General features: G+C 37.0%; 1 protein-coding gene across 1 annotated transcript in view; it reads right to left on the bottom strand.

Moving 5' to 3' along the window:
* Positions 1-12,392, bottom strand: part of LOC131972116 (fibulin-2-like) — a 49,217-nt gene extending 36,825 nt beyond the window's left edge. The window contains exons 1-2 of the mRNA XM_059333882.1: positions 12,330-12,392; positions 8,033-9,502 (exon numbers count right to left, since the gene is read on the bottom strand). Of these exons, the coding sequence (XP_059189865.1) occupies positions 8,033-9,389 (1,357 nt within the window). The 5' untranslated portion in view covers positions 9,390-9,502; positions 12,330-12,392. The remainder of the gene's footprint in view (positions 1-8,032; positions 9,503-12,329) is intronic.
* Between the last annotated feature and the right edge of the window lie 5,483 nt (positions 12,393-17,875).

Raw genomic sequence — 17,875 nt, 5'->3', positions numbered from 1 at the left:
TGTTGATGCGAGCCCCGAGGGTTTTGAAGGTTTCACACAGTAACCTCCAATCCGTTACACATCTTTGTGGTTAGATAATCTGGATGAAACAATAAAATATATTTCCTGGACTTTTCACTCATGGTGCTTTGAATTACTACGACTTACAGCTCCATTTCCTAAGGATGCCACACATGTCGTTGTCACACCCACGGTGTTTTGGAAAGTTTCTGCTAGGCAACATCAGCTTAAGAGATTCTTTTTGCATATTAAATTGGTTAAGTATATTCCACTGCACGCCTCTGACCAAATCTTCTCCACAGTCCTGCAATCTGAACCTGTTTCCCATTGCCGTATTATGCCTTATACTATATCCCAAGGTGTGCTCACAAAGCAGAACACAGGAAATCTGCTCATTTCTTGCCAGAGGAAATCCGTCCAAATCCTGCTTTTGGACTTGATAGACGAAAATAACATTGAGGAATAATATTACCTAATTGGCTGCTTTCACAAACCACATTGGAAGTAACTATTTCTGCATTAGAAATCATGATACCAATCAAGCATGACTATGAATGCAAGGTTTCTTATGAAAGGTTTACTGTATTTCATATTTAGAGAAAAAACATCAGTAACTGCTTGTATTGAAAGTCTGAAAGCTGCCTGTATGCTAACTACTGAAATACAGATGAGAGGCAGATATGTTATTGTGTTGCAATTCATCATCAATTCCTCTCTATTTAGATCGTGGGTCTTTTTTACGAGTGGTTTCCTGCATTCGGAGCAGATGTTTTTTTATTTATAAGCATGGGTGACATGTGGATCAGGCGGTTTCTCAGTAAGGACATGTTGGGGATGGGAGATACGCCAGAATTCCTGGAAATGACCTGGAAGGGACCTTAGATTAACCAGAGTGTGCTATCTTCTTCAAACTGATCTTCACAGCAGTGGTACAGAAGGAGTCTCACATGGCCAGCTCAGGAATTCACCCTACTTTTCTTCTTAAGGAAAATTACACATCTGCTCAGCCCACTCCCATATGCAGCATGTTGTGACAGTACTGTTGATGAAAACATGCACTTCTTTAGTTATTGCACCTCATACACTTTCATGGGTGGCGAGTAACAGAATACAAGCAATAGCACTCTTTAAAAGTTTGAATTGGCGGTATTCTGGATCCATGCACACTGCAAAAAAGCCAACTTGTATTTTTTGGCCGAAAACAGTGATTTAAGTTGGTTAAACTTGGAAATATAAATTATTATTGACATTTAGGGCAATAATGTAAGTTAGCACAAAACAAAGGAACAAAGGAAGCCAGTTGTCTGCTCAAAAACAAGTTGGTGAGTTGTTGTTACTTATATCTTTAAGTTGGGGTTCACAACAAGGGACAATAGTTCTGATAACTCTTATTTCTTTGTTGGGAAATGCGTGAAATCAGTTAAATTCGGTCATTAGCGAAAGCTAGCGGCTAACTGATGCTAGCGGCTAACTGATGCTAGCGGTTAACTGATGCTAGCGGCTAACTGATGCTAGCGGTTAACTGATGCTAGCGGCTAACTGATGCTAGCGGGATATGACTGGCATTAACTTGCATTGTAGCCAAATCCGTGTCAGTTTCACGGAAATTTGAGCAAATCCGTGGCTATTCCACGGATTTTGAGTTAAGCGAAATCCGTGGCTATTTCACGGATTTCTGTGAGACCATGTTGATTATAGTCAAGTCAAGTCAAAGTTTATTTATAGAGCACATTTAAAAACAACCTCAGTTGACCAAAGTGCTGTACAGTTATTAAAATAGAATAAATCATACACAACTGGGTATAAATAAAAACAATAAAAAGAATAAAATACTAAAACAATAGAATAAAATAGTAATAAAAACTCAATCCAAAACTTCATAGTGTAAAAGTAACTCTCTCCCCACTGTATACTTCAGTTTCATCCATTTCTCCGTGTCTAACATTCTCCCAGCTAAGTTCAATGTTGTGGTTCTTGGTAAAGTAGGAGGTGGGGTTACTGAGAGGAGAATGTGTGGAGGTGTGCTTCAGACGAGGTGATTACTGGGAAGATTGGGAAACTAGCAGCCTCACGGGAGACGGGTAATCACAGCGGCTCATGAGGGAGCAGTGAGTAGCGTCTGGCAATCAAGCCACAACAGTGGTCTCATTCATCACATGGGTATTATGCCGCTCACAGGTACTGCCCCCAAGAAATCCTATACCAGGTCCAGAAAGCCTGAACAACCCCATCCCCCTTCTGAGCACACACTGGTTGGAGAGAGAGAGAGAGAGAGAGAGAGAGAGAGAGAGAGAGAGAGAGAGAGGGCAAATGAGCAGAAGTTATTGACTGAAAGGAAAAAAAGCATTTGTCTTGGGCTGTGTTCCACTGCAAAGGCATAAAGCCCATTTATGTTTAAAGAAAAATTGCTGTGTTTTTGTTATTCATTCTTTCTCTTTTTACTCTCCAAATAACTTTGGCATCTTCTGCTAATGGCGCTGATAACAAGCATTAGTCAGGGCCCTTATCAGCTGGTTTTTCCTGTCTGTGTTTTAACATGTCACCGCTCTGGAAATCTTCCCTTTTTTATCCAGTGACCTTCAGCAGCAAACCTGCACAGTTTTTATTCAATCCTACAAACTGAGTGGCCGGAACAGTTGGTTCAAGCTCCTTATCCCACGAGGAGAGAATAAAAAAATCGTCCTGCTTGTACGACTTTCATCTCAGACTCTCTTCCATGAGGCCATTATTCACAATTGAATAGCTGGACTTTATCCTAATGCACTTATGGACATTGTGGAAAATCTGTCAAAGCAAATATCTGTTTTTCCCCTGAATGAATTAAAGACATTCTGTGTTGGCTCACAGACTTTTCACACACTGTTTCACATTTTACCCAGACTTGACCCGAGTCTGCACCATTCCTTCACAAAATGTTTTCTGGCAAACAGCAATAAAGAGTCCATTTCTAACCTACACTGTAAAAAAAAAACTGTTGTTTTTACGGTAAAAAACTGGCAGCTGTGGTTGCCAGAACTTTACCGTAATAAATACGGTGCAACTTTTTTCTAATATTACGGTAAAAAGATATTGACACTGTTGATTTCACACTTAAGATTGCATTTATTCCATTTTTTACCGTATAAATAAAAGGTTTTTCCATCAAAAGATTTGACATATAATTGACAAGAAAATACTAAATGAATGCATATATGTACTAATACTGTACTAATACTAAATAATACATAAATGCCGCATAAATTAAAGATTTTACCATTTAATTTTACAGTATATTTCTGTTAGATATATGGTGTTTAGTATATTTAACAGTGAGAAAAAGTATTTTTACAAAAAATAAATGCAAAAATTACAGTGATGCTTTTTGTTACAAACACGGTGCCAATGTATTTTACAGTAATAGAGTAATGTTTGTTTGTTTTTCATTTAAAACCTGTAAAAATACTGTTCTGGCTGATATATACATTTACAGTATTTAATTGTTACTAAAACTGAATTAACCCATTTATCATTTTATGGTCTTTTACTGTCATGGTTTAATAGTTTTTCACCGTAAAATCTACAGACATTTTTTACAGTGTATATTGTTTAACTTTATGCTGGTAAATGAACTTGGCAGGTACCTCTGGAGTTCACTGCCACAGAATCACCTCACACATTCATCATATACTATACATACCTATGGAGGCCAGGTGCTGAAAGGAAAGAAAAGTCCTGACAGGTCTCAACACAAATCACTGTGTTGTAAAGTAGGTTAACTGCACACCTCCAGATTGTGGTTTGCAGGACAAAACGCCAATAATAAGACAGAGTTCTCAGAATCCTGAACCAGTTTCTTCAGTAACTCAGCCTCCGCAGTGGGGATGAAATGGCAAGGCTAATAAATTTCACTCCTTCATAATTTAGTTCGCTCACTTCATAGGGAAGTCTTGCAATATAGTGAGAGTACCTTGTGCTGTAATGCCATAAAGAATGGGGAATTATGATGTAATTAGGTTTTTCTTGGCAGGAAGTTTATTAATCATTAGTTATGGAGCTGCATAAAAGCACATTAATTAAAAGCTAAAGCAACTCAATTTGGATTATGATACAGCATTGTGTGAGTTTAGGATCATGGGTCAGTTTAAAAAAATAGTAAATGTATATAGCAGTAGTTCTCAACCTTTTTGAGTCGCGACCCCCAATTTAACATGCATGTTGTCCGTGACCCCCGCTCACTGAACACAATCTCACACGCACAGTTCAGATCACCCAAAAAAGACACAAAATGACCAAAAAAAGACACAAAATGACTAAAAAAAGACACAAAATGACCAAAAAAGACACAAAATTACTTAAAAAAGGAAACAAAATGACCAAAAAAGAAACAAGATGACCAAAAAAAGACACAAAATGACTAAAAAAAGACACAAAATGACCCAAAAAAAGACACAAAATGACTAAATAAAGACACAAAATGACCCAAAAAAGAAACAAGATGACCAAAAAAAGACACAAAATGACTAAATAAAGACACAAAATGACCCAAAAAAGAAACAAAATTACCAAAAAAAGACACAAAATGATTAAAAAAAGACACAAAATGATCAAAAAAAGACACACAAAATGATTAAAAAAAGACACAAAATGATCAAAAAAAGACACACAAAAAAGACACAAAATACTGACCAAAAAGACACAAAATGACAGAAAAAAGACACAAAATGACAAAAAAAGACACAAATTGACCAAAAGAAGAAACAAAATGACCAAAAAAGACACAAATTGACCACCAAATGATCAAAAAAGACACAAAATGACCAAAAAAAGGAAACAAAATGACCAAAAAAAGACACAAATTGACCACCAAATGATCAAAAAAGACACAAAATGACCAAAAAAAGGAAACAAAATGACCAAAAAAAGACACAAATTGACCACCAAATGATCAAAAAAGACACAAAATCACAAAAAAAGACACAAAATCACAAAAAAAAGACACACAATTACCAAAAAAAGACACAAATTGACCAAAAAGACTAAAACACATTACCACATGAACACTTTAACACAGTGGAGACAGAGCTGACTTCCAAAATGATTTGGCGACCCCCAGAAATCATCTCGCGACCCCAATTGGGGTCCCGACCCCAAGGTTGAGAATAGCTGGTATATACAGTATGTAACTTTACATTGTATTATGGAATAAGATATGATATTTTCTCATATTTCCGGCTGCAGTAACTCATCTTCTAGACATCCCAGTAATCGCTTCATCATTGGCCTGTAGACCCTGAAGGGGTCTGATCTGTCTGAGAACATGCTGATAATCACATCAAGGCTACAGGCAGCATCACAACCCTGGAGGGAGGGAGAGAAATTGCAATTTCTGCTGCTCTTAACGGATTTATCAGATATATTAGAAGCATAATAATGTAAATATGGCACCATGGTAAGTATTAGTCGCTACTTACAAACCCCTAGAGAAATAAATATAGCATTCTCTCAACTTGAATGCATGAAAATGGGCATATACTTTGTATATTTTTTTTCTCTTCTGAGTAAGGTAGATAAATGCTATCCAGGGAAAACAGACTTTCCATGAACAATTGTTTTTCCTGGCCCACTGCCAGCTTGAATAGAGTGATTATGAATTTCTTTTCAAAAGACAGGATGTGAGAGAAGGAAAGGGGAGATGTCTTCTGAAACGGTAACAGCCTAACTTTGTCATACGAGGCTATAAATCCTCACACAGATGTATTTTCATGGAGGTCATACTTTTCAATCACTTAATTCAACAAGAGGAGTTACTAATGATCTGAAAGATTACTATAATGAACACTTCTCCCCAAAATAATATTTGTATAACAGTTGCTCAACTGGCAGCTGTGGTTGCCAGAACGTTACCGTAATAAATACGGTGCAACTTTTTTCTAATATTACGGTAAAAAGATATTGACACTGTTGATTTCACGTTTAAGATTGCATTTATTCCATTTTTTACCGTATAAATAAAAGGTTTTTCCATCAAAAGATTTGACATATAATTGACAAGAAAATACTTTATAAATGCCGCATAAATTAAGGATTTTACCATTAAATATTACAGTATGTTTATGTTAGAGATAAGGTGTTTAGTACATTTAACAGTGAGAAAAAGTATTTTTACAAAAAATAAATGCAAAAATGACAGTGATGCTTTTTGTTACAAACACGGTGCCAATGTATTTTACAGTAATAGAGTAATGTTTGTTTGTTTTTCATTTAAAACCTGTAAAAATACTGTTCTGGCTGATATATACATTTACAGTATTTAATTGTTACTAAAACCGAATTAACCCATTTATCGTTTTATGGTCGTTTACTGTCATGGTTTAATAGTTTTTCACCTTAAAATCTACAGACATTTTTTACAGTGTACCTTGAAATCTTGAATAAAACCATGTTTTCTTCCATGCCGCCACAATGAATGAAGAATTCGATAACTGAGAAAATCCTCGATAAATTAAAGTACTTCTAGTGAGTAGCGTGCCTTTGCAATAGTGAGAAAGTTTATTGTAAGATACATGTGTTTGAGTCTTCCAAAGTCCTTCAAGCCATAAAAGCAGCTCAGTTGCTTGTTTCTACCCTCAAATACAACCAACAGGAACGCTTTGTAAATTAGCACATTTTAACTGTCTCAGTTTAAGTCTTCATATATTAAACAGTCCCAGTCTTAAGCATGTCATTAACTTTGTCTCACAGTCATGACATGGTTAGGCTTAGAAAAAGAGAGCTTGGTGTAAAATAAATGGATGTAATACAGCGAGTCATGAGCCTTTGCTCTGTTTTATTTGTTTTCATCTGTTCTTTGTAGTTTTTAAAATTAAGATTCATTTTTAAACCCACTTTTATTTACTGGTTTTTACCCAGCACGAGACTCGCTCTGTTTTAGTGAACCTGGTCTCACAGAAATCCGTGAAATAGCCACGGATTTCGCTTAACTCAAAGTCCGTGGAATAGCCACGGAATCACTCAAATTTCCGTGAAACTGACACGGATTTGGCTACGATGCAAGTTAATGACAGTCATATCCCGTGGCTATTCCATGGATATTTGTTCCTATTGGTTTGTTCCAAGTCACGTGACTTTCAAGGTCCCGGCGGTCAGAACAAAAAACATGGCGGACAGTTCTCTCATTTTTAGTGAAAAAACAATATTTTGACTTAGTTTCTGCATAAAAATGGATTTTGATCACATTTCTAGCGAGAAATATATGTTTTATTTTCTAAATATTCACTCAGTGAATGTACATAATCACTTTATATGTTGGAATAGCCACGGGATATGACTGTCATTAACTTGCATTGTAGCAAAATCTGTGTCAGTTTCACGGAAATTTGAGCGATTCCGTGGCTATTCCACGGATTTCTGTGAGACCAGGTTGGTTTTAGTTGTTTTTATTTGTTCTCTGTTTTTATTGTTGATCTGTCCTGCCATGTACAGCACTGTGCTCTATAAATAAAGTTGATTTAATTTGAAGTCAGGTAACAACTCTTATTTTTGATTTCATACTGGACAAGAACAGCCGTCTCCTGTGAAAGTGTTAGTACGGCCCATTTACAAACGCTCACAGCTCCCACCCACCTGAAGTGGACATGGCCATTCTTAATACTCCATATTGTTATTTAATACATACTCACTCCTGCCTCTTCTGTTACTTTCCATAAAACTTCCAGCTTGGCATCCTTCATATTTACTACATCCACTAGAGGCAGCCAGCTAACAACAAATGCTAATTTTGGTTGTTTTAAGCTGCTATACAAACAATATATGGTGTATTTTCTTGAGAAGACTTGAAGACTTGGATGCACAAGTGGTGTGAGAGTTTTTAAACTGATACTTTGATATAGTTTGCTCTGTTTACTTCTGCTTGATTTAATTTACTTCAATTCATCAAGAGTATGAGAAAAACGTTGTTGTCAAGAAGTCAAGGTAACACAGGGTGAGTAACTGATATACAAATGGTTATTTTGCAACTAAAGTCAAATATAAAAGTAAAAATATGCTAACTTACCTTCAGCGTCTCCCTCCATGTCCCGGGTCTGGTAGTTGTGGAGGGTTTGAGGTTGTCTCTGCTCTCCATCCTCCCTCATCCTGACTGGAGCTCTGCTGGTGGGACTGAACTGAACTGTGGGATACGAGGTCTGCTCCTCTTTCCCCAGCGGCTGCCTGTACTCCACTGGCACTTTCTCTTGTTCCTTATGGCCGCCAGAATGGGAACCGCCATGACTTCCCGTGCGACTGCCTTGACTATGTTTGCGATGTCCAAAGTGCCTGACCCGGTTGTTTGCCCGGCCGGTGTTTGTGTTTGTGTTTGTGTCATGTGCCACTACTCTGTTCTTACCACCGTTATGTCTAATGGTCCTCTCACCAGTTTCCTGCTGTGGCCTGTGGTTCTCTGTGGTCACTCTCTGTGTGGTTGCTGTGAGCGATGTTGATGTTTCGCTTTGAGGCCCTGTGGTTGTTGGATCCATGTTTTGTGTGACCTCAGCCTCACTGTTCCTCTCTGAATCAGAGCTTTCTTGTGTCTCCCTCAGCTCCTGTCTCCTGTCATCATGGAAGCTGAAGGATGAGGAGCTGGACTCTGGGTAAGCCGCTGGTTGTGCTGTAGTAGATTCCAGTGGTGGGGCCAGATCTTGGATCGTGGAAGACGTGGGCCCTGCCAGTGTGTAGTCATAATCCCCTGTGCCAAAACTGGGTGGGTCCTGCTTATACAGTGGTAAAGTGTTTCCCAGTGCCAGCTTGGAAAATGGTTCTACAGGACTGGTTTGTCGGTTGTCATAACGGCTGCTAATGTCTCTCAAAGGGTTGTTGTTCTCAGTAGTGGTAGCCCACATGGGTTTATTGGAACTGCGGGAGTCACAACCGGGTATAGGTGAACACATTAACCTTCCACCGTCATTTGGACAGTGGCAAACTCGACACTGGTCCATCTGAAAGGAGTGTCCTGCCTCGTACTTCTTGGTGCCGTGGGTGCAGCCAATTCGCCCACATTGGGGACATCCATCCGCAGGTTGTAAAATATCAATGCAGTTGGGGGAAATTTCAGGGCATGGAATAAAATGACAGCTGATCTTCCCTCCTCCCTGGGGACAGGAGCATTCAGTGCTTCCAAAATCCACAAAGTAAGATTCCCCCTCTGGGACTTTCCCTTTCCGGAAGCCTGCTTGGATGCAGTCGTAGTACTGGTAACCCTCGCAGGTGCAGCCCTTTTGTTTACAGGTGGGACAACAGGCGCCCGTCTCTAAAGTGGTCTCGATGCAGCCCTGCACAGCTGGACAGTCCACACCTGTGCAGTCTCTCTGGCTCAGACAGGTGTCCATGCACAGAATCATCCAGCATAAAAACAACGTTGCCTTCTGAATGTTCATTTTGCATTAAAAAAAAGTACAAAAATTTGAATATTTTCAGTCAGTTCTTCAAAGTAAGTGTGTCTTCAGGCTAGATTTGATCCCAGATGAGAAAGAATTTAGTGTCTTTTAGCCTGTGAAAGTAAACAGTAGTTCATGAGATATTTACAGTGCAAATGTTGTCTAGCATTCAGTCTGATAACAATCAGTGCCCTATTATTTTTGGTTGGTTTTTACAATTATTATCAAAAACACATGTTATAACTTAATAATCTGTCTGCTTTAATTTGGCCACCTGCCAAATGTACATTTTTCCATGCCTACTCTTCTGGCACAACAGGGGATTAAAGCTGTGGTTAACATTTGATTGCACATGGAAATTTGGCCAAAGGTAAGATTGACTGAGGGAAATATGAACAAAAAGATTCCAACAAAAATCCAGTTTGTTGAAAAAACTGAAATAACAAAACCTCCCTTCTATGACAATGTTATAGTTTGCCATACAAAAACAGTGTGCTAATTTTGTTGCAAAGACAATTGCTTTTCTGAGTTATCTATTTGCAGCATATGTTAGTGTATTCTAACTAAATGTTTTGCTTCCCCAGAATTATGTGGGAATGTTGTGCAAATACTGTACAGTCATTTCAGTCCATTGTTCATTTTTTGCCTGTAATAGCTGGTGAAGCAGGCAGACTGTGCTCTTGCAGGGACAAAACACCACTTATACTGTGCAAAAAGTACTGTTTTCTGAAAATATGACATGAATAAAGTCATATAAAGTATAGAAATGGGTGGATTTAAAGAGATTTCTGAAGCTTTCTTTGTGCATCACCCTGTACTAGGACAGAGTGGCAGCACAAAGTCAGAATGTGACAGTCTGGATCCTGTCAGTAAGTGATGTGACTTCAAATCAGCAGGCACATTGAGAACCAGGTGTTTTCTATTTTACTTTTCCTGTTTTTCCTCGCTGCTTGCTTTTGTGCCAATTGCAAAAGACTTATGTGACATTTCACGCTGAAAAAACTGTGGTTCAAAATTAGAGATTAACTCGAAATCGTTCTGCATGACAACTTTGTATTTTAAACATTTCCGGTTAAAATAATCCTAACCAATTTCAGCTCTTTCCACAGCCGATTTTGTTATCACATTTTTCCCCAAACGGCATGTCCTTGGACTAGATTCCTACCAAAAGAGGAGCAGCTAGAGAAAGCAAAGGACAGAATATGTTAACAGATTACTTTTTTAAATAGAAACCACATGTACTTGTGTTCTTGGAAGGATGGAGCTGCTGCTGCTGCAATATAATTTATCTACAAATAAGTAAGACTTATAACTCTTAATCTTCTTTGAGAATAAACGGCCATGCAGAAACCTGGTTATTTCAAGTGCATCTACCTGTGCATATATAGAAATATGTACACTGTAAGACTTTGCTGTAAATTTACAGTCAAATTCTAACAGTAACTTGCTGTATTATGATTATACAGCATATTGCTGTGAAAACAATGCATTGTGGGAGTTATCATGATTGCTCAGGCATTCCAACGATCAAAATTATTTTTATTTTTTCAGGAATTTACTGTTTCCAGCTGAGCATGTCAGGAAAATAAAGTCTTTATTTTCAAAAAGAAGACAACTTTTATTTTATTTCTTTTTTGTCTGGGCTGAAATAATCACAGTGTGTTGTTTTTCCAGCAATCCTAATATAGAGTTGAAATGGATTAGTTGTAACATAATTTAGAGTTAAACATTTAAATGTCATGCTATTTTTTTTCTGCGTTATGAGACAGTTTGTCAGTAAACGGACCTATATTTCTATAATACAGTAGAGGTACTGTACATTTTACAGTAACTTACTGGCGAAACTGCTGCCAGTAATTTACTGTAATTTTACAGTAAAAAGTTTTACAGTGTACACATATAGGGGGAGTTAAACCAGACCAAAACATGCAGTGCATCTTATATGAAAAGAATAACAAATAAATCAAGTCTATTGGCCTTTAATGATCTGGGGTCATCAAAATAAACATCTTTAGCTCTCTCTTCCTTCAGAATAAATACCACAAAACAACAAAAAGTGCACGGCACTTCTGTTTAGAGAATCACTGTGGGTATAAAATCATTCTACCAGATCTTGCAGTTGTTAACAGGCTCATGGCCCACCGCCACAGTGTGTGACCCAGCCCTACCAGCACCAAAACCCAAACTCACACTGTGTTTGTCTAGAACATTCACAGACAGTGAAAGGGGGAATTTAGTAGAGGAAAAAGGCCACTTGGTGATAAGGAAAGTGATGGACTGAGAGTGAAACTCATCTGGTTGGACTTTTAAAGGCTGTTTTCTGTGAATGAAAGCTTGTTTATTCTGCTATCAGCTCAGGGAATGTCCTCCAAACAGCCACTGTGTGCCTTATACCATCCCAGTAGCCAAAAACTGACCTTTATCCCTTTTTGCGTGTGCACGCGGATACTCACGTGCAAACACCGTTATCACTCATTACTAATTCGTGAACCCACGAGCTGAAACACGCCGAAACGTCACCGGGTTGTCCCATGACAGACAATGAATCAAATAATACCTCCCGTAAGTATTGAAGATTATATGAAAGTGCAAACTCGCTGTCGAATTTGGGACTTAAGCAGCATTTGTGGTGATTAAACCTCTGAATCATTTCTCAGCGTGTTTAAAAAGCCTTCAAGGTGACTTCTCACACGTTAAATAAAGCAGCCTGCAGCCTAATTAAAGTGGGTTTTTTTTATTTGTTGTGTTATAATATAACCAGGAACGGTATATGAAGGCAAAAATACCTCTCAAACAAAATATTAATCACACAGCGTACAGTATAATCTAAATAGTTGTCACTGTATGTTGACATGTTGTCCACTTTAAATCAAAATGCTTAAAATCTCAAATCGTGCATGGACTGAGAATGTTTTTATCCATAAAAATCCCGTCGCCTACCTTGCGTCTGTGACCCTGCTGCGCTGCTGTGCTTCTAAAGGAAACTTGTGCGTAAAGTTTGTGCACTGACTCCGCAGTGGGAGGTTGGGAGCGCCTCACTCCCCTTTTGGTCGGGGGAGGGCGGGACAAACTTCCATAGTATTATTACTAACTCTTTCGAAATGATTTCTGTTCCCCTTTCGTGATTATAATCATCCGAAATGCGAGAAATGACTTAACACGGAGCGACGTCAGTGGAAAATGTCTTTGTGTCTGCCCTAAGTTATTGTGATGATCCAAAAGTTAATTAAGATATTCTGGAGATGAATTATGATCCCACCGAAGTAATAGTCCCTGTGGGAAGACAGTCTTGTAGGAAATCACAGACTTTTTACTTCTTTGTTTTTTTTCATCATGTGTCCAATCATTAGTGTTTAACCCAGAACATTTACAGCTACACAACTTCCAATTAGGTGTCAAATTATTGACTGATTTGCTGTTTACTGCCAGGGATGGCAACAAGCCACACAAATAAATCAAACTCATACAAGCATCATTAGACAGCACATGATGTTTGTGATCTTTTTGGATAGGTTGATTATATTATAGCTGTAATTACTGGAATTTGATATACCACATGGTCTACATTGAACTCTATCTTTTTTTAGCTGTCTCCTGTTTTCCTCTTAGTTTGATAATTGAGTCACCAGTGAGAATAAGTCCAGACAAAAGCTGCCTCAGAGAAAGAATGGCAGATCAGACAGGCACACGGGGCACTGGGGCTATTGATCACTTTGTTTCAGGGGTCTCCCTTGACTAATCAATGACAGAGATGAGTCAGTGGCCCCATTATTAGTTTTCTTTGTTCATTATAGTCAAATGCATGCACAGCTGCACCAGTCACACACTATGAAGATCCCCCTGATAGTCGTGAACGTCTTTGCCAATTGAATAACATGTTTTTCTCTCATCTAATTCGCAATTCATCTTAAAAATGAGTCTCCCTTGTGCACATTTGTGACTTGTGATTAGTGTATGGATCATATGAACACAGGCACAGGCTGCAGAAATGTTTGTAGAAATTACAGTAAAACACTGTCAAATTATATCAGAAATAGGGTGTGAAATTAAAAATGTAATATCACCGTAGTAGACACTTTTAATTACCGTAAATCAAAGAATAGCACAAAACTTTTACTTTTTTCTGTCATAAACTTTAGAAAACACAGTTTTGCTGTAAAAAAAATTAGATTTTTCATTTAAAATGAATGGAGAAATACCATAACGTCACAAGGACATAACTACCCTAAAAATAATAGCAGACCAAAGGACCTAACAAAGGACCTAAAATGACCAAAAGAGTCACAAAACGACCAAAAAAAAGACAGAAAACGACCAAAAGAGACACAAAACCATCAAAAAAGACACAAAATGACCAAAAGAGACACAAAACTATCTAAAAAGACACAAAATGACCAAAAAAAGACAGAAAACGACCAAAAGAGACATGAAATTATCAAAAAAAGACACAAAATGACCAAAAAAATACGTAAAATTATCAAATGAGACACAAAATTACTGGCCCCTGTAAGGGAGCAGTGAATGGGCCCAGATCTGTTTTACTCATATCAACGCGTGTGTGTGCTCTCGCTCCTACTAAACGAAACATTCACTATTATTATTATTATTATTAGCTAATAGCACGTTTCCATCAAGTTTCTCAGGTCATGTGGCTGGCTGCCTACTTTGCAACAATTTTATAGCATAAAAAATACTTTCAGAGCCGGCTTTCATAATGAAAAAGGCTACATTTTACTAAAACAACAATGAATAAAACGTTTATTTAAGTTATTTCATAATGGCGAATATTTTGCTTCTAAATACATAGAATATATAGATAGATAGATAGATAGATAGATAGATAGATAGATAGATAGATAGATAGATAGATAGATAGATAGATAGATAGATAGATAGATAGATAGATAGATAGATAGATAGATAGACTTTATTTATCCCAAGCTTGGAAATTACAGTGTAGCAGCAGCATTACACACAGAGACAATAACAACACAATTAAATAATTAAATAAAAAGAACAACCTAGGCATACTTCAAGCAATAAAATATAAAAATACAATAAAATGTAATGTAAAAATACAAATAAAGTGTCTAAAGAAGGAGTATGTATTAAGGAGTAGAATAGAATTCCAGTGCAGAATAAATATGAATATACAGTATAAAAATGTTTGTGCTATGAAACAAATAAGGTGCAATGAACAGTGTGCATAAAGACTATTGTGTCTTGCATAACTTCATACCAATAACAGCTGTATTGCTTTTTTGGTTCCATTTTAAAGGTTATCTCAGTCTGACCTGTGCCTGGAAGTCAAGCTCTGTTACACCCCTACAGGACAAGGTTATTATAGTTAACGAAAACTAACGAAAAAACGAAAACTAGAATTGAAAAAACATTTTCGTTAACTGAAATAAAAATAAAAACAAGCGTTTTTAAAAAAACGATAACTAACTGAAACTGTATTTTGTGGTTACAAAACTAACTAAAACTAACTAAAATTATAGTGAAAATGTCCTTAGTTTTCGTTTTTGTCAACTTTTTTCATTCATAATTCAGTGTTTCTATTTGAACATGCAACACATGGTGAATATGTTTACTGAGACTGGGATGTTTACACTAGAACCAAAATACAAAACAGTTAATAACCTTATTGGGGCTGAGATGATAAACCAAAGGAAACAAAGACAAAATTTATTATGACCTCTTTGAATCTGGCACCCAACACATAGCCCATTACAAAAAAACTAAAACTAACACTGAAACTAATAAAAACTAAACTAAAACTAAAGCATTTTCAAAAAATAAAAACTAAACTAAAACTAGCAAACTCACGCTAAAAACGAACTAAAACTAACTGAATTTGAAAACAAAAATTCACAACGAAATTAAAACTAAAACTAATGAAAAATCCAAAACTATTATAACCTTGCTACAGGAGACATAAGTACGATGCAGGTGCACTGAACACAAGTTCAATAAACAAACAATTGTCCGACTCATATGATCAATAATAACCTGGACACATGAGCTAAGTGGCCCTGGAGAGCTAACCTGCTGTGAAGCCTAATGCACAACAAGCTGCTGACCCTCAGCATGGCAGGTCAGTATAAACACATCATAAAAGGAATTTAAATTTTAAATTTTTTCACAGATGTTGTCCAAATTACAAAGATTACATAACACACATTACCCACAACCGCCTGCTAAAATGTGTGCTGCAATGTGCTCTACTGTTTTGCCAATTACCACTTCAGAAGTAAATTATCCCCTTCTGCCATTTCAACAACTAAAATGCTGCTTTCATTTCTGAATTTTTTACACTTTCAACAGACTTTACATAATATTAAATCATCTCTGCAATAGAAATCAGTGGTTGAACAGAAATTAATCCCTAAAATGCTTCATGCCTTGAACATTTGGGGCCCTCTGACTCCAGAGAGATGTCCTCATGTCCCAGGCAGGGACACAATGACCCGGTCCCCCCACAGTAGTTGACCTCTTCTGACTCCTCTGGGGCCAGAAACCCTCAGCTCAGTAATGGCTCTCAGCCTGCCAGATAATGTCATCTGACACGCTCTGATTTGGAAGAGGTAATTGCACCCCACACTGTTGTAATTTCTCATTCATGCATGTTTGAATGGTGACTTATGCCACTACTAATTGCCCAATCCCACTGACTGCAACCCTGCCTCACAATAATGTACCTAATGGGCACTTTCTCTGTTTCACACTACGAATATTGAATTAAAGTTTAAAGTTGAATACACTGTGTTTATTATTCGTTCCCCACGCAGAATGAAGTCATTGTTGCCTCAGTTCTTTTGACGATAGCTTAGCCTTAATATTCTTCTGGGTTTTAATTACAAGCGATGCCAGTAATTTTGTGACATCATTGTCTACTTGGGCGTCCTAATGCAGCGGGCCTTAATGTTATCTGTCTATTGTGTGATACATTGTCCTCATCTTCTGCTTTTGTTTAAACAGGTGGATGCCTGATTGTTGTAGCCTTTGCTAGGCCAGAGAGGTAGTGTGTGTGTGGGGTGGTCTAAATTGATATATCGTATACTTCAGCCCATTATCTGGTCATTTCACATTTCACAAGGGCCGAAATGTGGAATCATCATTAAACTTCATCCTATTACAGAATTAGGTAATAGTAGAAGGAGCTATGCAAGAAATCCAGCAATACACATGCAAAGTGCCAGAAGATTATTCTTAACTCATAAGAACCCAGACCTATGTATCATTGAAAGAAAAATATGGGGGATATACCACAGACCAAGTAGACCACATAGAACACATTTATGATGTTGTTTTTTTAGTTTTTTTTAAACTACCCCTATATGTTAAAGATCTATGATGTGACATACACTGTAAAAAATGTTTGTTTAAATTACAGTAAAAAACTGTCAAATTGCATCAGAAATAGGTAGTAAAATTAAACATTGTACATCACCGTAGTAGATACTTTTAATTACTGTAAATCAAAAAATAGTATAAAACTTTAAATTCTACCGCCATAAACTGTAGAAAACACACAGTTTTGCTGTAAAAATATAACATTTTCATGTAAAGTTAATGGAGAAATACCATGATGACACAATTATCCTAAAAGTAATGGGTAATATTCAGTATAAATTACAGTTTTTGCTGATATTTACATTTACATACGCTCACTGTATTTCTTATGGTGAAGTTCTGGCAACCACAGCTGCCGGTATTTTACCGTAAATTAAACAGATTTTTTTTTACAGTGTAGTGTCACATTGGGGATTTATTGTATTTATTTTTATGATATTTCTTATGTTAATATAAATACAGTTAACACCTTTTCTGCTTACAGAAACACAAATTTGACTTTTTCTCTGCATCTCCACAACATATATTAAAATTGTAACATTAATAGTGGCGTTTCACAACAAATTATTTTTCAGATTTGTTTTTAAGTAACAAAATAATAATAAAAAAACAATAATACATAAAAACAAATAAACCCTAATAGGGTTTAATGCAATAAAGGACACCCTATAAATTGATTAGAATTGTTAATGGGTTTAAACTTAGCCTCGTAACAAAAAAATAACCTTTTTAAAAATTAGCTACTTTTTTCACATTTCTGTTTCCAGTCACACCCATATTTTGGAGAAGTCACTTCTTGTTACAGTCACATGACCACCACACCAGGGTGTTGAGTATGTGTTGCTTAGGGATTTAAAGAGTTAAGGTCATGCATGAAGATGAATATGGAAGATTCTAGAAGATTTAATGCGTCCATTACAACCGTGTCACCATGGGTTCTTATGGGTTAATGTTCTAATAATAGTGGTTTGGCATGTCCATGTGATAAATGACCAAGAAATGTAAGAGTTAAAGGAACACTCCACCGTTTTTTCATATTAAAACATGTTTTTCGGTCAAGTAAGACGAGTTGATACAGACCTCTTGCGTCTCAATGCGTGCACTCAATCGTCCTGGCGCGCGGCGCCACT

The sequence above is a fragment of the Centropristis striata genome, chromosome 5 (genome assembly GCF_030273125.1).
Source record: "Centropristis striata isolate RG_2023a ecotype Rhode Island chromosome 5, C.striata_1.0, whole genome shotgun sequence".
Taxonomy (NCBI): Eukaryota; Metazoa; Chordata; class Actinopteri; order Perciformes; family Serranidae; genus Centropristis; species Centropristis striata.
The sequence above is the reverse complement of the archived record's forward strand: the minus strand, read 5'-3'. Positions and strand labels throughout refer to the sequence as shown.